The 21,637-nt window shown below is 42.5% G+C and overlaps 2 protein-coding genes and 1 pseudogene across 7 annotated transcripts in view; 2 read left to right on the top strand and 1 right to left on the bottom strand.

Annotated features, from left to right (window-relative positions):
• The window catches only part of POLH (DNA polymerase eta), a 28,821-nt gene extending 16,436 nt beyond the window's left edge, over nt 1-12,385 (top strand). For 2 of the 3 annotated variants that reach the window (XM_015600337.2, XM_015600339.1), the window contains 7 exons: nt 467-636; nt 2,032-2,135; nt 3,441-3,560; nt 4,131-4,254; nt 4,786-4,851; nt 8,222-8,391; nt 10,114-12,385. In XM_015600337.2, the coding sequence (XP_015455823.1) occupies nt 467-636; nt 2,032-2,135; nt 3,441-3,560; nt 4,131-4,254; nt 4,786-4,851; nt 8,222-8,391; nt 10,114-11,008 (1,649 nt within the window). In that variant the 3' untranslated portion in view covers nt 11,009-12,385. The remainder of the gene's footprint in view (nt 1-466; nt 637-2,031; nt 2,136-3,440; nt 3,561-4,130; nt 4,255-4,785; nt 4,852-8,221; nt 8,392-10,113) is intronic. The other variant, XM_015600338.2, reaches the window with a different exon arrangement.
• On the top strand, nt 109-227 carry LOC112475029 (annotated as a pseudogene).
• A 908-nt stretch (nt 12,386-13,293) lies between the features above and the next one.
• Nucleotides 13,294-21,637, bottom strand: part of GTPBP2 (GTP binding protein 2) — an 8,897-nt gene continuing 553 nt past the window's right edge. Inside the window, exons 1-12 of one of the 4 annotated variants that reach the window (XM_015600340.2) lie at nt 20,323-21,609; nt 20,050-20,076; nt 19,576-19,760; nt 19,091-19,199; nt 18,695-18,892; nt 18,209-18,383; nt 17,847-18,066; nt 17,276-17,411; nt 17,076-17,134; nt 16,293-16,464; nt 15,693-15,857; nt 13,294-15,464 (exon numbers count right to left, since the gene is read on the bottom strand). In XM_015600340.2, the coding sequence (XP_015455826.1) occupies nt 15,288-15,464; nt 15,693-15,857; nt 16,293-16,464; nt 17,076-17,134; nt 17,276-17,411; nt 17,847-18,066; nt 18,209-18,383; nt 18,695-18,892; nt 19,091-19,199; nt 19,576-19,709 (1,545 nt within the window). In that variant the 5' untranslated portion in view covers nt 19,710-19,760; nt 20,050-20,076; nt 20,323-21,609 and the 3' untranslated portion in view covers nt 13,294-15,287. Of the gene's footprint in view, nt 15,880-16,292; nt 16,465-17,075; nt 17,135-17,275; nt 17,412-17,846; nt 18,067-18,208; nt 18,384-18,694; nt 18,893-19,090; nt 19,200-19,575; nt 19,761-20,049; nt 20,077-20,322; nt 21,610-21,637 lie in introns of those variants that run through there. The other 3 variants (XM_006926507.2, XM_025042714.1, XM_025042713.1) reach the window with 3 other exon arrangements.

The raw sequence follows: 21,637 nt of genomic DNA, 5'->3' as shown, positions 1-21,637 counted from the left end.
AGAGGAAGACAGTTCAGGAGAACTGGAGCGAGAAAACATGTACTTTTAAATCATTGGTCATGAAAGATAATATAAAATATTCGTTGCACATTAAAACCATAAAGTTCAGTCTACAGCCATGCCACCCTGAACATGCCTGATCCTGTCTGATCTCGGAAGCTAAGCAGGGGCGGGCCTGCTTAGTACTTGGATGGGAGACCACCTAGGAAGACCAGGTGCTGTAGGCATTAAAAAAAAAAAAAGTTAAAACCATAAAGTTCAGCCCAGAGTGAAGCTAAGGCTGCTTGAATCGGTATGAAGGAGAAATTGATCTCTTATGAGTATTTAGTCTTCTAAAATGGCTGCCATTTTTTGTGGCAACCTACATATCTAAAGTACTTGAAATCTAAGCATTTCTGCAATAGATAAACCAAAATAAAATCCTGATTTAAAAGAGTGTCTAAACATGACCTTTCAACTTTTTCAGAAGAGATGCGAAAACGAGGCTTATTGCAATGGCTTGATTCTCTTCAGATTGAAAACACCAACTCTCCAGACCTACAGCTCACCGTGGGAGCAGTGATTGTGGAAGAAATGAGAGCAGCCATAGAGAGGCAGACTGGTTTTCAGTGTTCAGCTGGAATTTCACACAATAAGGTGAAGGCTAATGGTAGATTTCGAAGAGAAACATAGATAGCTGTGGTTAAGTACAGCAAGGACATATATGAGTGGGACATTTAAAGGATTACACATATACTTTGAAATGGGTTTCTATTTAAAATTAATTTTGAGTTCTAAATAAAAGCCTAAATAATTCTTTAACATAGGAATTGACATTGAACATGTACTTTCCTAAGAAGCAGGCTGAAAAATTTGCAGAAAATGCTTATTTATATAGTTGCATCCAATATATAGTTCCTTAATGACTAAACTGTCTATAGAAAGGAGGAGGCTAGTCTTTGAATTTTACGTATGAACCTATTTATTTTCTTTTCATTTGCTGAATATTCTAGTGCTACCTCATTTCTGATGTGGAATGGCCTGAGTATTTTATGCTTTGCCTAGTCTCCCTTTCCTAATGAAAGCAATAGGAGAAATGGAATAGTAAAATTTTACTAATTTGGACAACTGTTCTGATTTAGGGAATACAGATGATCCTAAATAATCCAGGAGCAGTGTAACTGGTTTTCTGATTAAAGTACAGCGAGGGCCTAGGATCTTCATCCCCTTCTGACTGGGCTCAGTGTCTGGGCAGTGGCTGATTGTTGGTTACTACCTTCTCCCCTTGCTTCCAGTAAGAGGAAAGATGCCAGACTACCCTGCAGAGGTTTTTATTCTGGTTGGGTGGAGGTAGGGGAAACAAAAGTCCCATTGTAGTAACTTAAACCAGACTGGCTGTTGCCTGGTAGAAGTTCCAGAGAATCTCTCCGATGAATTTAAAGAATGATTTTATACTTTTCCTACCAATTTTAATTTGTGAAATGACAACACTGAAGTACCTTATTCTTTGAATTTAAATTTTTTTCTTTCTGAAGCCTTGTTTTGTAGTATAAGATGTTTGCTATTGGAGGATGATTCTGAGCCCAGTCTCTATCAGAGATACTAAATTATGGCAATGTTTATTAAATCCAGGACTCAAAACGGACTAACCAGTAATCAAGAAATGTAAATAAATGGGGTAGGGTAAAACAAGTTTGTCTCAGCATTTTCGTATGGGCACATTAAAAAATGCATCTTAAGTTTCTTCTGCAGCTTCTCTGCCTTCTACCCTCTTGAAGTGGGTGGAAAAAATGACTAAAGGAAAACCAAGAATGGAAGATGTGGAAAGAACAATGAAGATAATGATAGTGGGTCATGTTTTCCACTGAGGATGTTGTGGGACACCAAGGTTTAGAGATGCCTTGAGTTTCTGGTTTTGTTTTTGTTTTTAATATGGATACCATTAGTTACAGCCCTTAAGCTGTGTCTGTGTGTGTACATGTATGGTAATATTCATCAAGTCTCTGTGTGGGTGTTGGCAGTAATGAGGTTTTTACACTTTCCATGCTCCAGGTCCTGGCAAAACTGGCCTGTGGACTAAACAAGCCCAACCGCCAGACCCTGGTCTCACATGGGTCAGTCCCACAACTCTTCAGCCACATACCTATTAGCAAAATGTAAGTATTCGGGGAGCATCTAAATTTTACTCATATACATGTGATGGCACTCTCTGGTTGTAGTTTCTTCTGTTTCTTATGAAGCCCTGGTGCCAGGAATAACAGGTACCAGTGAGGTACGAGGGCGATAACACAGAAAATCTGAAAAACACGAGATTTTTCTTAATGAAGCTTCGATTCTGGATTATCTGTGGAAGATACTTAATCCTGAATTTAAAAAAATGAACTGATTTTTAAGTATCTGTGGAAGATACTTAATCCTGAATTTAAAAAATGAACTGTATGTTTAACTTCCCTCTAGCCTTTTTATTCAAGTCTGCTATTAAATATCAAAATAAATAGCAATATTACTTCTTTTCTCCTAATGTCACATCAAGGTGTTCAGGGCTACTGAACTGCTCCCAAACTAGGCATGAGAGAAAAAACCAAATAAAACGAATAATTAGATTGTGCCTATGAATTGTGCGTCCTTGACAAGAGCTTATAATATTGTTGAAGGAACAAGATATAACGGTTCAAAGCAACAGTGAAAGTGCTATCATAAGACTATATGTTGTTGCTAAATGAACTATGTAGGTAGTTACCAAAGTTCATAGAATAGTAATCTGAGAAGGATTTGTGCAAAAGGCGTGGCTTTGTTTTGAGATTTGGCACAATTTGGAGATTCAGATGGGAATAGAAGAGCAATACTGATTTGGAGAATGTTTTGAACTACAAAGAGGGAGAAAGTATGAGGTATTTTCAGTGAACTGGGACATAAACTAGTTTAGCTGGAGCATATTGAGGAAGATAAGTAATGCAAAGAAGATTGAAAAGATTGGTTGAAGACAGATTATAGGAAGCCTCAAAGGCCACACTGAAGATTTTTAACTTCATTCTTAAATATAAAAGGTTTTAGCTGTGGAAGAGATTTGTTTGGGGGTTGGAATTTTAATCCCCAAATGGGACAATATATATATGCATATATATATTCATCTATATGCATTTATATATATATAAATGCATTTATATGCATTTATATATATATATCCCATACAACTGAAAGTTTTATATACAGTTGAATTGATGACTAATTAGTGACTTTAACCTTTTGTTTTTGCTATTATTGATCTTCCCAGGTCCTAACTCCCAGAATATCTGAATCATCTAGTCTAACGCTAGAATATTAATCGTCTACAGGACCAATATGTGCTCTCCTTTTCCCTGAACCTTCTGGAGAGCTACTTACACAAGCAAAATGTCTTATATCTGCTGCTAACTCGATATTTAGGATGTGACCTATAAATTCTTTCTCTTTTTTGTTAGCCGTAATCTCGGAGGAAAGCTAGGGGCCTCTGTCATTGAAATCCTGGGGGTAGAATACATGGGTGAACTGACCCAGTTCACCGAATCCCAACTCCAGAGTCATTTTGGGGAGAAGAATGGGTAAGTGGTTCCTAATACTTTTCAATAATAACCTTTATGGAGATGCTAAATTCAAATATAGACAAAAGCATCCAGTAAAATCTAGACCTATCTTTGGGTTAGCATTTGTTCCTGGGGTAATTTCATTGGTCTCTTTGCTTGAAAATATTAGATCACTATGGTCTATCAGTTTAGAGTAGTTTTTTCATGTACCTAAATAGGTTGATACATAGGAACTGTTACTTTGAAGCTTGGATATATATACATCATCTGTGTATGCTTAGATGCTGATATTTCCAAATTCTTGTATTTAGTCTTAGCATCAAAAAACTTGGGGGTATAAATCAGTGGCTTGCTTGGCACTTTTCCAAAAATACAAATGATGACTTGGCTTTAGAAAGCACAACCAGTGTTCTTCTCCTTGGCAATATATTGCACTGGAGTTCATTGGGAAGGGCAGGGATTCTGTCAAATTTGGACAAATTTTTCCTTTTTCATGACAGGGACAAAGGGGTAGTATAATATAGGTATTCTGTTTTAACAACAATCATCATTTGCTTTCACCTTAAACTTTTTTGCTGGTTTTATTAGGTCTTGGCTATATGCCATGTGCCGTGGGATTGAACATGATCCGGTTAAACCCAGGCAACTACCCAAAACCATTGGCTGCAGCAAGAACTTCCCAGGAAAAACGGCTCTGGCAACTCGGGAACAGGTAGACAGGCATTCTTGACAGAACACTTTTAAGGGGGTTAGCTGGTAGGTTTTGGTAGCTGCAAAGGTTTAATAAATTAGATGGAACCTTTATGCTATAAAGTATGAAGGGAACAGAAGTTCTTTTTTGTGTTGAAAATTGACTAGTTTTAATGATTTATTTTTTTTTCCATCTAAAAAGAAATAAAATGGGACTGATTGAAGTTTGAAATGGAATTACTCATTTTTTTGGTAGGTGGAAACTTGGAAGGCCTAGGATATTGTGCCTTGAGTTTGTGTTTTTTTTTTTTCTTCAGAGCTGGATCATGCCTAGAGTTTGCCTGATGGCATGCCCACAGGACAAAAAAATGAAAATCTTGACCTAGCGTGGGTCAGAATACTGAAGATTTCTATGAACCTTTGGTTCTTTGGTTATAGGAGCATCTTTCTTGCACACTACCATTTGGGGGAGAACTGAATAAATCCACCATCTAGTTCTGTAATAAACCTACAGTTTTTAAATGAAAAATTAAAGTGTCAATGCTTTTTTTAGGTACAATGGTGGCTTTTGCAATTAGCCCAGGAACTAGAGGAGAGACTAACCAAGGACCGAAATGATGTAAGATTTTCTTTTTTTTTCTATTTATTTTTGGGGAAGAAGGGGTGCAGGGTGGAGAAGTGGAGACCGCCTGGTCCAACACCTGGATGGAAAAGGGGAAAAGTGGCGGGGAGGGACGGCGGTGATAGTAGAGTTGGGGTGGGGGCTGAGGCAGGAGGGGAAAGTGGGTCTGGGTAAGATTTTCTTTATTCCTTGGGTGAGCTTTGGGATTTAAATACCAGTTTAAATACCTTACTTTATGGAATAGAAATAAAGATACAAAAAGATACTAGCTATGAAATTTTAAGAAATCTTTTATCTTCTTCCATAACACTGCCCATAAAACTCAACATGATCTTTGAAAGCCTGGATCTGTGAACATAAGACCTGACCTACCCCTTTCTCCCTCACTACCATTTGCCTTACTTTTTTGTATATTTCTTATCTAACTACTCCTGCAACCCTGACTACACAGTGGTTCTTCATCAGAGTACAGAGTCATTAAGCAGGACATTCAGGGATCGGACTATAAATTATTGGACTTAAACACAATTCACGTGCTAAGGAAGTACTGGGAGTTTTAGAGACAGACTATTAAGTCAAAGATTTGCAGGTGATGACTTGTTTCTTTATCTCTCTTTTTTTTTTTTAAGCTTTATTGATATATATTTTACATATCATAAAATTTACCCATTTATAGTTTACAGTTCAGAAGTTTTAGTATATTCCAGAGTTGTTAAACTATTCCATGATCAATTTAAGCACATTTTCATCAACCAAAAAAGAAATCCTATACCCGTTAGCAGTTACTCCCCCAGCGCTAGGCAACCACTAAGTCTCCTTTCTATTTCTATAGACTTACTATTCTGGACATTTCATATAAATGTAATAATACAGAATACGGCCTTTTCGTGACTGGCTAGAAATCTTTCAATAAACTTGGTATTTTCAAAGTCACCAACACCGTAGCATGTATCAGTACTTTATTCTTTTTTATAACTGAATAATCTATTATACAGATATACCACATTTTGTTTACTCATTCATCAGTGAATGGATATTTGAGTTGCTTCCATTTTTTGGCTATTTTGAATAATATTGCTGTACAGATTTTTATGTAGACATATGGTTTTCATTTCTCTTGCTTCTGTATACCTGGGAGAATTGCTGGGTCACATGGTAACCCTATGTTTAGCATTTCGAGGAACTACCAAACTGTTGGTGCACTATTTTACATTCCCAGCGATATAAGAGGGTTCTAATTTCTCTATATCCTTGTTGTTGTTTTCTATTTTAGCCATATTAGTAGGTGTGAAGTGGTGTATTATTATGGTTTTCAGGTGCTTATTGGCCATTTTCTTATCCTCTTGGGAGAAATGTCTGTCAAGATCCTTTGCCCATTTTTGCAATGGGTTATTTGTCTATTATTAAGTTTTAAGAGTTCTTTACATATTCTAGGTACAAACTGCTTGTTAGATATTTAATTTGCAATTTTTTTTTCCCATTGCGTGGGTTTTTTTGTTTTTTGGTTTTTTTTACTTTCCTGATGGTGTTGTTTGATGTATCCTCTCTTGTTTAAACATCTGGGAGTCCTACAGGTCAGCTGTATACTGTCAGGAATCATCCAAAACTACCTGTTTGCCTCCTGTTAGCTGAACTGGTGATGAATATTTGTTCTTTGGTAGGTAACAAAGAGGGATATGATCCCAGTTGTGTTATGGCCCTATTTGACTTTGCCCACTAGGTGTCGCTCCGTTCTCATCTCTACAAGCCTCTGGGAATGTTCTTCCTACTTTGTTACCTGGTATATGCAACAATGTAGGGATCCTGAAAATTAATCTATCTTTAAGTTTAAGGACTTATGCCAAAAAGAATTTTGGACATAGAAGATCCTGTCACTTCATCGTTTAAAATATTCTAGTGACTTCCCTTCACACTTAAGTCGTGTGTGGATTTCTTTTTTATTTTGTAATGACCAATATGATTTGGTCTCTGGCTACTTTTCTCACTTCTCATATTCTCTTCCCCTTACTCATCCCGCTCTAGCCTACATTATACTGGTCTCCTTCCCTTTTATCTAACACACCAAGCAAACTCTCGCCTTAGCATTCTAATTAATACTTGCTGTTCAGCCTGGAGAATCTTTGCTCTCGTGTTCTTAAAATTTGCTCCCTCAATTTATTCAGGTCTCTGCTTAAATTTCACCACCTCCAATTACCCTGTCACATCAGCAGCCTCTTCCACTCTCTGCCTTACTCTGCTTTTTCCATAGCACTTTGTAGTCATTTCTACTACATGTCTACTTTATTATCTGTAGCTCCTACTACGAGATCAAATCCATGAGGGCCTGGACTTTATTTTGTTCAATCCTGTATCTCTAGACAGTGCCAGAAATATATGTTCTTCCTACTTGTTACCTGGTATATGCAACAATGTAGGGATCCTGAAAATTAATCTATCTTTAAGTTTAAGGACTTATGCCAAAAAGAATTTTGGACATAGAAGATCCTGTTACTTCATCGTTTAAAATATTCTAGTGACTTCCAGGCATTCAGTTATAGTTGAATGGTTTTAGTCAACAAGGACTCCCTTGTAATCGCCAATTTTTATTATCTCAAAATATATAAATCTATACGAATTGTACTTGTAAAATGTAGAAAAATGCAATTTGTTGCTGCTCTTGGCTTGTTTGCCTTAGGGGTATTTCTTCTCACTAACATCTTTTGATTTTGAGGGGATCCCTATGTAGACTTTTTACCTTCTCATAATTCTGCCTCTTGACCTTTATTTCGTAGTTTGCTCTGCATCAACAGTATTCAGATGCTCTGACTTCACCGGAGAGTGAATTGAAAAGTGAATCTCTAGAGGCAGGCTCTATACACTGTACCTTCTAGAGATGGGCAGTAAGGAGGTACTAGTGGAAACTTCTGCTCTTAGTAAGCATAAGAGCATCAGGGCAGATTAAAGAATAGATCCACTACTCAGTCTCGACATCCTAGTTTGGATCTTCCTTTCAGTTCCTTACATGAGCCCTTCCTTCAGTTACAAGATATAGTACTGTAGGTATCTGTTTTAATCTTTCTGCATGGATACCACACACACACACACTAAAACACAGAACTTTCAGGAGAATCCATTTTCATTTATTCTATCCTGTTCCCATCACCTGTCAAAATTTTCTAGATATTCTATCATCCAAATTATGTCTTCTACAATTTCTCCTTATACCCTGAAACTATACAAATATATTTAAAATTTTAAATTAAACTTGACTATTTCCAAACCATTCTATTGCCCTGGTTCTTTTAATTTCCTCTCACTCAGTTCAGTACATAGAATCCAGATGCTCACAGTAACTTTAGTTCTAGTCTCTATACTTTCATATCCACAGAATGACAGGGTAGCCACTCAGTTGGTTGTAAGCATTCGTGTACAAGGAGATAAACGTCTCAGCACCCTGCGCCGCTGCTGTGCCCTTACCCGTTATGATGCTCACAAGATGAGCCATGATGCATTTGCTGTCATCAGGAACTGTAATACTTCAGGAGTCCAAACTGAATGGTGAGTTTCTTTCTAGCTCATCTTAGAAGAGTCATATACCCTGTCTTGCTCTAAAATTAGTGGGTCAATAAGCTTTCCAGCTGGCGTAGTTTCTTTGTGACTACGGCTAGCAGGACCTATTACAGAGGGGGATGGTCATGTACCAGGGAGAGAACACAGTAGAAACACCAGAAACAAAGGCAGCTCTGCTGCAGGCTGCCTATTTTTGGTACATTCCAGTTCTCAGGGGAAGGTTTGAGAGGCAGAGTGAACCAATACTATCCCTGCCCTTATCAATTTGCAATTGTCAGAAGAATGACCAATCGTACTTGGGAGTACAGAATTTAAGTTTCAAGAATACAGCACATTTTGGAAATTCTCTCAACTACTTAATTGTTTTACCTTAAAGGCAGCTTTCTTGATAATGAAAGTGACCTATATTCACTGATAATCTCTATCTAACATCTCAACTCAGAAGCTCCACTGGTATACCACCAAATGTCATATATTAATAAGCCTCAGTTGGGCATGAAATATAACCAAATATATATTGGAGTGTGTTCATTTACTGTCCAGATATTATTTTCATTATTGGAATCTTTTATTTATTTAACATAGATTATTACATTGAAAAAGTATTCCAAGTTCACAATGGAAATATAATTGAGAGAAAAATAAATTGTTTGTTTATTTATAGATCTTTATTGTAGATTATAAGAAATAAAAGTTTAGTTAACTACCTCAGTTATTGCTTATCTAAATATATGGGCCACTACTGTTAAATGTAGAGACTTACAATATGATGGGATCTCTAGTATAGTGTTTGTTCTTAGAATAATTTACTTTTTCTTCATGGTATACTTGCTTATTTTCAAAAATTGAACGTTTTTACTGAACCAAATGATAATTGTTCATATGAAACCTTGACAGACTACAACAGACAATGCCACCAAAAGCATGAAGCTTATTGACAGGGAAGCATCAAAATTACCTGATTATGAAACTGTCTCAAAGCATGAAACTGAAGGATAGTAAAATACTGTCATAATAATTTTAAAATAGCATTTACTCTTCACCTCATTGAGGGAATAATCTGTATATTAAAGCATGTTTCATCATCTGAAATTCAACTCGTGTGGAAATTTATTTGGGTAATTAGACATAATGAGGAATTATACAATGGAATTTCTTGAAATGTTTCTGAGACTAGGATAGGTAACCAAAAGCCATTGTGGAATTTCATTCTCCAAAATTCTAGAGGTAAAAGTCTGTCAGCATTAGGTGGTGCCTGCTTAAAAACAAGAGAACGGGTAAGAGGGTTTTTTTCAAGAGGCTTTCCAGTCTAATAAGTATTCTAAAGCTTTTTTGTTGCCCTGAGTAAAATTTCTTGCCCTAACCCTGAATTATAGCAGCTCTGCAGCAATTATCTTATGAAAACAATAATATAATACATAGCTGCCAAGGGATCCAACTTGCACATATGTGACCTAGTAGGTGTTCACCAAATCAGTGATTCTCAAGGTGTGGTCCTAGATCAGCAACATCAGAATCGCTTAGGAACTTGTTAGAAAGGCAGATTTTCTGCCCATCCAAGGTCTACTGAATCTGTATTAATCTGATACACCCTAAAGTTTGAGAATCAATGCAGTACCAATTTCCCCTTGTGGCAAAACCAGAATCCCAATAATTTACAAATCTAATCTGTGACCTGGTGCTAATCTTGTTCCTTTACTTTCCATACAGGTCCCCGCCCCTCACAATGCTTTTCCTCTGTGCTACCAAGTTCTCTGCCTCTGCCCCTTCATCTTGCACAGACATCACTGTCTTCTTGAGGAACGACCCAAGTTCTCTGTCAAAAGTGCCAATTACCAGTCCAGAAGCTAAGACCCAGGAAAGTGGCCCATCAGTGACAGCCACTAAGAAAGCAACCACTTCTCTGGAATCATTCTTCCAAAAAGCTGCAGAAAAGCAGAAAGTCAAAGAAGCTTCACTTTCATCTCTTGCTGCCACTACTCAGGCCCCCAAGAGCAATTCACCACTGAAGCCCTTGTTACCTTTCCAAACCAGTCATACTACAGGAATTGAGCCCTTCTTTAAGCAGAAAAGTCTACATCTGAAGCAGAAAGAGCTTAATAATCTTTCAGTTTTCATTTCTCCACAAAATCCACAGTCTAGCCCTCAAGAGTTACCAAACCGTTTTCCAACAGAATATCCAGATTCCGCCTGTGTCTGTGAAGAGGTTTCAAAGCTAGAATCCTCTAAAGCAACTTCTGAAGAGAGAGATTTGGCCCAGAACAGCCCGAGCAGGCTTGCTTCTTTAATTTCCAAGCCTGCTCTGGAGGTGGCTCAGAAGACAACTACTACACGGAGTCTTCCAGCTAATGAGGACCAAGTGCCCTGTGAAAAGTGTGGATCTCTGGTAGCTGTATGGGAGATGCCGGAACACGCGGACTATCATTTTGCGTTGGAGTTGCAGAAATCCTTTTTGCAGTCCCAGTCCTCAAACCCCCGGGTTGTTCCTGCTAGTTCTCCTCAAAGCAAAAGAAATCCCAAGAGCCCTCTGGCATCTAGTAATAAACGCCCTAGGCCTGAGGGCATGCAGACATTGGAATCATTTTTTAAGCCATTAACACATTAGTGCTGCCCTCGGGCTTGCTGCAGGGTTTTAATATTTTATCTGTAACCTGGGAAATGGAAATATGTTCATTTCTCAAGGAAATTCATAACTTCATGAAATTTTTAATAAGAAAAATTCAGTTAGATGCTAAGGCTCCCATCTGCTCACAAGCATGAATTCTAATCTCATTGCTGATAGAAATGTAAAAATTCATCTTCCAGAGATACAACTGCTTTGAGTTTTTAATTAAGTGTTTAGGGAGACAGTGTCATAGAGTTAAAAAGGTGTAGGCCTCAGAGCCTAAGAAATCTAGTTCCAAACCTGGCTCTGCCTCTTGGAGTATATGACCTTGAGCAAGTTACTTTCCTTACTTTTCCTCATCTTTTAGATAATGAGCAAAATTGAGATCGTGCCTTACAGATTATTGAAGAACAATGTATTTAAAGTACTGTTGTGCACAGAAAAAAATTCCCCCTAGCTCTGTGACAGGGGAAGCTAGATAATGCCTTAACCAAAATGACAGGTTTGAGAATGTGAAGACTTGAAACCCTAAAGTGATAACTAGTACAGGGCAGAGCTCTGTATACAGAAACTATTCAATAAATACTGAATTTCATACAAGCAAACCCTATGATAGCCACAGTTTTAGCCAGTGGCCCTTCTACCCCTCGCTTCTTGTTCTAATGTAGAATGAGATTATTAATAGACCAACTCTATTTGGATAAGTCATGGTCAGAACTATACCATCTCTAGAACTTTGCTACGCTGAGTGTGAATTTGAGGAGCCAACAGCACCAGCATCATCAGAGAACTTGTTAGAAAATCATCTCGGCCTCAACTGAATCAGAATCTGTATATTAACGAGATTCCTCAGGGTGTATCCTAAAGTTTGAAAAATACTGATCTAGAAGATACCAACAGCTGGCCAGGTTTGTAGAGGGCATTTCCTTAAACCTTAAAGCACAAATTTAAGGGAAAAGTACTTGGGCTTTCAGAGTCATTGGTGTGTTCATCTCTTCCCATTGGAGTATGACTATCTAGCTTACGGTTTTAAATTCATTATTTTAGCTTTTTACACTTATCCATGTTTGTAGTACTGTATTAATCTGTTCTTATGTGTGTAAGGTCAGCTTTTCTGGCATTTCTGATATAGGAAACCTTGAACAAAACTGAAGATGAACTGAGTTAGGTGGTGGTGGGTTGGTAAAGTAGGGAGAATGGTGTATATATCCCCCCTTTCATACATAGACACAAACCAACGGCTTTTTAAGCTTATTTATAAATTGAGGGTCTGTATTTAGTTGGAAGAGGGAGAAAATGTTCGAAGACCACTAGGTCTAGCAGGAAATTTCTTCCTCCAAAAATATTTTCCATTTTTGTGGCAGTTAAATGTGTTCATGGCTGCAAGAATTCTTCATAGTGCCTTGCACATAACAAGTGCTTGTTATTCATTGGATGAAATATACATAGTGAAAATTTTTAGATGATTACCAGAACTGGAACAAGAAAAATGTACATACTATTGGCGGTGGGTGGGGAGAAGCTGCATTATATACTTTTATCTTCCTACTTCCATTGGTGTAGCAAAGTGGCTCACTAGTTCCTGTAGATATGCCAAAGTTTTCTTTCTTAATCCAGGAAAGTTTTAAAAAAAATTTTTAATTAAAAAAATGAATTTAACAGGTGAAAGCTATAGCACTTTGTATGTAGGTTTAATATGATTTCAAATCCACTTATGACCTAAGTTGTTTTAATAAATTGGTTTATGAGAAATTAAAAAAGAGCTGCTTTGATATAAAAATCAAGTCAGTCATCCCAGGAGGTCATCGTTCTGCGTTTGTTGTCATTGATTAGTCAGCAGCCCAGCTGACTAATCCCTGTAGCTTATTGAGAACATATAGAGAAGCAAGGATAATAAGGGGACATTTAGACTATAAATACTGAGAGTTTGTGAGTACTCTGAGAGTTTTGGTTTGGAAGAGGTGATTCCGCTAACCTAGACTCTGCAAAGACCCTTACGACGTTTGCTCCTACTGGTTGGGAGTGGTGTTAAACCTGAGCAGGGGTCTCAGAAGTGATAATCTTCAGAGTTGCTCAGCTCACTTAACAATGGTGCCTTATTCCCTAGCAACGTGCTTTAGCAACACGGGACTTTTACTTTTGCTCTGGCAGCTGGAAATCAGCTTTTTGGTTGGTTGCCAAGTCTCCCAAGTGCCTCCTGGTATAAAAAGGTACACCTCATATCAAATTTGGATTTTATTCCTTCACCTCCCCTTGATTGGAACAATAATTTGATTAATCTGTCATTTGTTTGGAATGTTATTTCTTTATTTGGATTATTGAGATATTATCCTGTATGCTATTGGCTCATGAATTATAATTTCCACAGTGAATCTGTGCTAAGTAAATTGCTGGCAAAGACAGAAATCAGTATCTGAGCATAACTGTTACCTCCCCAAAACAAAAACAAAACATATTTTTGCTGAATGTAACCTTTCCTCATAGCTCAGCAACTGTGAGAAGGAAGTAAACAGCTTAGTTCTCAACACAGGAGGAAGTTCTTCAACCATAGGCTTCTTAGTAGCAAGTTAAACCAGTGATATTTTAAAAAGCAGCTGAGCTAGAGTGGCAGGGAAGCTATCATTTTAATACCCTGGAGGCAGAATGCCCCTTGTCACCTCAGGCCACGTTTATCATTAAATTTCTTTTGCAAAGATCAGTAGTCAAAATGCAGTCCCTGCTTTTTGTAGTTGACTTTAACATTGGGCCCTATTTATCCAGAAAATTTGAGTTAGGTAATCTGAACACAGAAACAAGAAGAAGGGACTAAGGTTTGGCCAGGTGGCCCCTGTAGCTCCAAGACGACAGCTTAGGCTTTATAAACCTCATTTCAGGCTATTTTGCATTGGAAGGAAAAACATGAGGGAACAGATTACCATGTCTCTAAATTCAACTCAAGTATGGGGTGGTTACCAGTCTCAGTTGAAAAGGCGATGGTTTCACTTTCTATTCTGCTCAAAGAACTATGCAGAACAGGCCAGAACACCTGGTCACAATACTGCAACACTGATCACATGGTCAGGGAGAGGGAAAGGAAAAATGGCGAATGAGATACCAGATGGGTTTTTCCTCCATTCAGGGTTCAGCAATGTTAGCGTTTCACTTGTTTGTAAGTCTGGAGAGAAATCTAGCTCTGGAAGCTGAGCCTGTGTCTTAAGCATAAGCACAGTGTGTTCAATAAAACATTTTTATTCTGTACAATATATATGTGTATTTAAATATATATTTATAATATATATATGCAGAGAAACCTCAACCAACAAATCCCTGAGTCCATGGGAGCCCAGGACACTAACAAAGGGAAAGGAGGGGGTCCATGCCCTAAAGAGTAGGACATATGGCAATATCTTTCCCTTTCCTCCAGGTTCCCGGCAACAGAGGGAAAGGGATGGTCACTGCAAATTACTAAAACAAGAGAGAACTTGTGTAGGAGCAGGAAGCAGGGTGAAGGTGGCAGGAATGGGAAGTGTGGGTCAGTCTAGGAAAGTAAAACATACTGTTTGGTTCAGCATTAAAATCAACAGATCACTGCAGAGGAGGGAACAAAACTGATTGACATGCAGCTGACCTTCAGTATGCCAAGCCTTGGCTTGGCGGCCCCACACCTGGGCCAGCACAACAAATAGCACCTGTGGGGCCTGTGAGAGAAATTGGAAATGGCCCTTGAGTGAAGAAAGGAAGAGATAAAAGCTGAGGAGCAGGCCTCATGTCTCAACACAGGATGGGAGCACTGCCATTTACTGTCCCTGTGCCATTTCTTCAGACCCTGGGCCACCAGATGGCCGGGAGGTGTCTTTTGTCCACAGTCCGGTAGAGATGGGCAATATACATGGTCTTGAGAAGAGGTATAGAAAAAGGAGTGCTTTTGAGGACCACCCCCAGTTGTTGTGACAATTCCTGAAGTGCGGGGACCACACCGGTGAATCATGCCCAGTCCTGACAGTGGGGCCAAGATGGCAGCTGTCAGCTCCCTCCAGTAGACGGGCCATGGGGTTGATGAGCCCACCAGGTGGACACAGCTGCTGAACACTGCCCTGAAGTCTGTCTTCTCCCTCAGGGCTGCCCCTCCCTGGCCATACCAAGCTCGGCACCTCTCCAGATTGGTGGCAGGGAGCAAGTGGCAGAGAGCACCCCTCTCCCTAGCCTATTAACACACAGAGCTGCCAACAGAGGGCAGCATGGCCAGAGTCACCTTATATATTGTAGGGAGAGCAATAGAGCCGTGCCTGCCTGGAGGAGTTTAGAAGCCCACATTGGCCTGGGCCTCTCCTGCTGCAATGGCTTGCACATCAGTGACATGGCCGATGCCCTTGGTGACACCCTCCCGGAACAGCAGCTTGGCGCCCACCTTCAGGTACTCTGGGTGTTTCAGGAAGCGGAAACGTACCACCGCCTTCTCCCCTGTCCGCAGCTTATCCTGCAGTAGATATGAGGTCATTGGCCCTGGGCAGTGCCTCCCATCCCAGCCTTGGTTCTCCACCCTCGGGGGCCTATCAGGGTTCTACCCACTCTAAGTGAGGCTTTGTCCCTTTTCCACAAAAAGGGATCAGGGTGTTCTCTACAAATCTTGGGCCAGACCTTTCTAAAGGCAAGAGAATTTTGACTTTTCCTTGGAAAAAAGGAGGCATAGCTAGGTCCCTCTCACCTTGGCATGAATCTTTTCCACCACCGCCGTTTGACGGACGTTGCCCACATGTACTGTCACCTGGAAGCCTCGCCGGAATGTGGTGGCATGGAACAGTAGGACTATTTCTGCCTCGAACACTGAGCAGATGGTGGGATTCATCTCGGGGCTCACCATCACCATGCCCTGGGGAGGCACAGCCCCCAGACTCAGGAAGGACAGACCTCACATTAGTCTCTACCTCCCCAGCCACCTTCACACCCTTACAGCTAGCTCCTAAGTTTCCTCTTCCTCTAGGACTTCAAACACAAGACCTCAAAAGACAACATTCGAAACTCTCAGAGAGAATCTTTCCTTATCCATCTCCCATGTCCTCTAACGCTTCTAATGCTTTGTATTTCTAGGGTTTCTGGACACTTGGATTGCACCACCATGATTCATATTTAGTGATCTGTGTTTTATGAATATTCTAAGCCTTTTCATACACAGTCTGTGTAACCACTGCTTAGGGTAGAGACCATGTTTTCTTGTGAGTCCCCTTAGACAGGTGCTTCTCATTCAAGTAGCCAGTTTCCCAGGCACTTCTCTTTGTTCCCTCTCCAACCCACCCTCCCACCTCACCTTGCGAAGGAGCGCACGGTCAAAGTCCCCGAGGGCCAATGTAGCAGCCTGACCAGCTCGCAGCACACGACAGGCAGAGCGGTTGCGCTGGATGCTGCATACTCTCAGCTCCAAGAAGCAGCCATCGTCCGTGGGGCCCACCACCAGCTGGTCGCCCTCACGGCAAATCCCACTGCAGCCCAGAGGGCGGATGGCACAATGTCAGCCTAGGCTCCCTTACTTACTTCTCTGCTAGGGTCACCCAGAGCATTCTTTCCCTTATAAGGCTGAGTCCCTCAGGATGGGGAGAGACCCTAAATTCTGACTTGGAGGTAGGGGAGATGACTGCCGTGCCCCATTTTAGAGTTCATACTCTGAAGGCTAATACCAGGAAAGGCAGTGATGGCTGGCAGACAGGTACCTGCTGGTTGATACTGAACACCTGATCCCTGAAAGAGAAAGATATCCCCTTGGGTTTCATCCTCTGCTTTGGAAAGAGTCTTAAGAGACCTCTCTTCCCTACTTGGAGATGAAGCCAGTTGAATACACTCTAGTTTTCTTCCTGGGGCTCAAGACCCACACTTCTCCCTCAGGGGCCCGGAGATTCCCAGTAAAGCAGCAATACTGTTTCTTCCCTTATAAGCCAATAGACTAGTTTTTCCAGCTCTTCTGATGGTGAAAGCCTAATCTGCAAACAAGCACATCTTTTAGCTGGGCTCTGTTCAACTCCTTTGGGCCATGACGTCTTCGAGTGTATGGGCATGTAAGGGCTGACTGGGGTAGGTAGCAAGCAAGGCAATTCACCTGGAAAGTGTCCCTCCAACAACTGTCCCCACCTCTGGTACTGTGTAGATTTCATCCACCTGAAGCCAAGAAAAAAATTCTGTCACTGGCCTGCCTAAAGTAGTGCTGGCAGGTCCAAAATCTCTAAACAGACTCAGGGCTCAGTCAGAATTAGTCCTTCCCAATTCCCCAGCTCACTGCCTGTTCGGGTAGACAATTACCTGGAACTCTGTCAGCTGCTGCATGAGTTCCTCCTGCTCTTTGCTGTTGGTGAGTGGTGGCAGGATATTCAGAAAGACTTTGAGCAGGTCCAGACTCTCTCCAGACACGCTGGATAGTGTGAAGATAGGGGTGACACTGTAGAGGGAGGCATGGAATGGACAGATGAGGAAAGTTCTAATAGGAAGCAGAGGCTAGAGCCCCATACATGGAAAGGTGAGATGCTCTCGGGGTAGCTAGGGGCCCCCCCTCCTATCGGCTAACCTTTGAAGGAGCTCTGGGCCCTCTCTCGGTGAGCTAGCCAAGGAACGTGGCACATAAAGCCCATCCCAGAGCCTAAGGGAGATGGCGACTGCCTGGTATAGCACTTTGTCTCCAGGGTCCCAGCCATCAGCAAAGCACCAGGTGGGTTTAGGGGAAAGGTCAGCCTTTTAGCAGACTCCCTCCCACAATCTCAACCTGCAAAACCACAGAACTGAGTCAACAGGTTTGGTATTGGGGTGGGACACCATGCTCTGGGGCTTTGTGGCAGCCTTCCTTGTGGACCAAGGCTCTGGAGTGAAAAAGGCTTACTTGGGTGACTGGGCAAACTGCTGGGCAGCAGTGACAGCATCATCCTCTGAGGTGACCAGCATGGGGACCTTGTGGCATCCAGGCTGCTTGAGGACCCGCTCTAGCTGGCGTACTGTCCTCTCCACTGTGGTCTTGGCACACAGGTCCACCTTGCTAACCACGACGAAGAAGGGCACTTTCAGGGCCAGGGCCAGCCCCAGATGTTCCCTTGTGGTGCCAGCTGCCTCAGAGAAGGAAAGCGGGGAGTGGGAGTGAGGAGAGGGAACAAGAGGAGAGTTCATCTGGCTCCCAGATTTGAAGAAGCCCAGGGTAGTAGAGTCAGCATCCCCCTCCAGCCCCGTCCCTGCCCCAATGCCTCATACCAATCCCAGTGTTAGCACTGACGAGGAGCAGGGCACAGTCCGGGCAGTAAGAGGTGAGGCCAAAGATGGTGGTGTGTAGGTACTTGTGGTGGCCTGCCAGGTCGATGAAGGTGATCATCTTGGAGCTGCTCTCACAGATCTCTTCTGCCGTCCGTGAGTCACTGTAATTCACCACCTGGCCCAGAGCCCAAGGCTCTCAGTGACCCCTGCCAGCCTCCCAACCCTTTAAGAACTGTCAGGACCTAAAACAGTTCCTGGGTGACCCTGCCGCTTAATCCTGAATCCCATTTCAGATTTAATTTAGTTGATTCCCCACTTGTTTTCTGAGGACAGAGATTATCCCACAGGGCCTCCATCTACTACCTTCAGGGCCTTCATCTACTCTACTCCAAAAAGTCTCCACACTCTGCCCTTGGACTGTGTCCCTCACCACTACCATCCCATTCTCAGAGTCTGGCCCCACTGGGTCCCATTGACTGCATGCACCTCTCCCTTGCTGTTAAAGCCCAAGATCTCGAAGCTGATGCTGGAGGTTCGACCGGACTGAATCTCATGCAGGTGGCGGAAAAGGTTGAGCCTCGCCCGGCCTCGCCCATTGTCCAGCTCTCCCTGGGTCAGGACTCCAAGCAGAGTCGACTTCCCTGAGTCCACATTCCCCAGGACGGCCACACGAAGGTCCAGGAACTGTGAATGAATTGTCAGAGGTAAGGGCTCTAATCCCTCACCTATCTCCATTGATGGTTGGGTCAAGGGCAGTGACAATCCCTGAGGACCAAATGGTGACCTGAACACCCCCAGGATCCCAGGCCCAAAGAGAGCCTGCTACCACAGGGCCCTCTTGGGGAGTATGGGTATGAAAGGCAGGGAAGGGTGTGTGCTCACCTGTTGATTGTCAGGGACCTTTCGTACCAGCACCTCAGTGATCTTGCGAGGCATGTCACTATCATAATCCACTTCTCGCTCCCGGATCACAGTGATGTCTGCCCCAACCCTATCACATAGCAAGGCCACAGTTGCCACATTTCATCTGAGTTTCCCCACCCCCTTCCATCCTGGCTTTAGACCAATGGCCTTCCCACATCTCCCACAGAGCTCCCAACACCTTACTTCCCCTCAAGCACCCTCCAATTTATCCCACATCCGCAGCTCCCTTTAAACAAACAAACGAGTCTTAAATCATTGAGCTAAAAAGCCTAGTAGGTCCAATGCAGAGGAACCTAGAACACTAACCCTCCCCACTTTCGCCCTCTGTCAAGAGAAGGTAGCAGAAGGAAAGTCCCTCCTTGGCACCTCAGGCCCTAGGTGACGGTACACATAGGTCCTCCCCAGTTAGAGAAAACAAAACAGAGGGGGAAGGGGAAGCATACTTCTCCGCCATCCGGTGCAGGGTCTTGAGGGAGGCACGCATCTCCTCCTCAGCCAGCCCCACCAGCAGCCCATTGTCCTCCACCCCAATCTGGTAGACAGCCTCACCACGGCCCTCTTGGAGCCGCCACTTCATCTGTGTCACCAGGTGCTCAAAGCGGTACTGGGATGGATTCACCAGCTTCAGCTTAGGGCAGGTGAGGTATCATGAGAAAGTGAAATCAGAGATGCTCCTCCTAAACCCACTTGCTCACCACCTGTCCTGCTGCAAGGACCAGGCCCTTCCCTTCCCACTTAAACCCTCTCATCCCTAACCTCCTCTAACAGTGAGCTCGCCCTCAACAGAATGAAGTACAGAGCCCTCACTCTGAACCACATCCCTAAATTACTATAGATCATGAAGTTGAAAAGATCTCAGAGAAATCATCATCCCATGCCAGCAAGGACAACCTGCCCCTCCCCAACTTAAGACTCACTTTATATTCGATGTTTCCATCTTCAGCCTGAAAAGAAACAGGGAGCAGTTACCAAACACCATCCAGGCCCAATCCCTACTTCCTTGATTACTGCTGGGGCCCAGACAGCAGCTAACTTGAGAGAGCAGGAAGTCTCAGTGGCACCTGCTTAGACAGTGCTTGTCTGCCAAAGGTCACTGGCAGACAAGCCCTCTGCTCAACCCCAGGGTGATCTCTCTCAAGGAAAGGCCTCTAAAAACACAGTGAGTCACCCATCTCAGCCAGGAACAGAACCTGGAGTCCCTCCTTTCTTTGATCACTGGCAACACATTCTTCCTAGGTGCACAATCACCCCTCCTTCCTCCTCAGGGCCACAAACTGCTGCCCCCAGAAACCCCATCTTCTCTTTGTCTGGGCTACTGAGGCCACTGGTCTGGGAGACATCAATTCCTTCCTGCCCATCCCTCTCAGCTGATGTAATCAAGAGTAAGAGCCTGCGAGAGTTTCTGACTGGGGCCAAAGGGTCAACTCAGCACTAGTCACTACAAGCCTGATGAGAGAGGAGCCTAAGTGAGAGAGGGGCAGGGCTTCAAAGTTGGGGCTGAGGTGAAGAGAAGAAATTCGGAAAATATAACTAAGGGAACAGACTTCAGAAACCAGACTCACTGTGGCTTTTACCTCCTATCCCTTAACCCTCATGCCTCAGCAGAGGTGAAATCCTGAATCCATCCCACAATCTCTTCTACCTCTTCCCTATATCAGGTGACCCAACAAGGAAATATCCTATGGGTTGAGCCTTTCCTCTCGGGTGCCAAGGGATATGATATTTGTTTGTTCTCCCTGTCCTGCATTTCTGTACTCCTCTTCCTTGGCCATTTTTCTTTTTCTCTTCCTGTCATCATTCCACCCTCTCACAGCCCCTTGACTCCTGACTTTGACAGTTCTTCACCCATAATCTCTACTTCATGGAGTTTAAGGGAGACCTTTTCCCATCAACCAAGACTTTCCTTTCTATTATTTTGCTGGAGATGAAGAATTAGGAGGCGTGGCTTCAGAAAAGTGATAGCAAGGATCATGGTCTAGGCCAACGATTTCCAAAATGTCATCCCAGGACCAGCTGCATCACCCAGGAACTTGTAAGAAATGCAGATTATCAGGCCCACCTCTGATCTACTGAATCAGAAATTTTAGGGGTGGGACAGCAACCCAGGTGATTCTGATACATGCTAAAGTTTGATAACCACGGGTTTAGGCTCTTCCTCTGGGTCCTCTTTTCCTAAGAGGGACAAAGTTGTAGGTATTCTCTGCCTTAGGAAGTAGATGGGAGTAGGTATGTGGAGGCTGTCCCCACTTCCTCACAGGACAAGCAAAAGGCAGGACTAAGCCTGATTGTTCTCTGGTTTTGTGTCTGTCTGTGTATGTGTGTGTATGCACTCAGGAATAGGTACAGAACATATTGCTCTTTTCTAGAGTACTCCCCTCCTCCCCGCGGAACAAGTTTAGAAAACTGCCTTATCCCAGGATGCAGTCTCCATTCTGATGTAGCACAGGGATGGAGACTGAGCATTCCACATTGCTCTTCCTAAAAGGATGAAGATGGAAGCCCCTT

This window comes from Pteropus alecto, unplaced genomic scaffold (assembly GCF_000325575.1).
Source record: "Pteropus alecto unplaced genomic scaffold, ASM32557v1 scaffold7, whole genome shotgun sequence".
In the NCBI taxonomy this organism is placed as follows: domain Eukaryota; kingdom Metazoa; phylum Chordata; class Mammalia; order Chiroptera; family Pteropodidae; genus Pteropus; species Pteropus alecto.
This window is presented reverse-complemented; position numbering and strand designations above follow the sequence as displayed.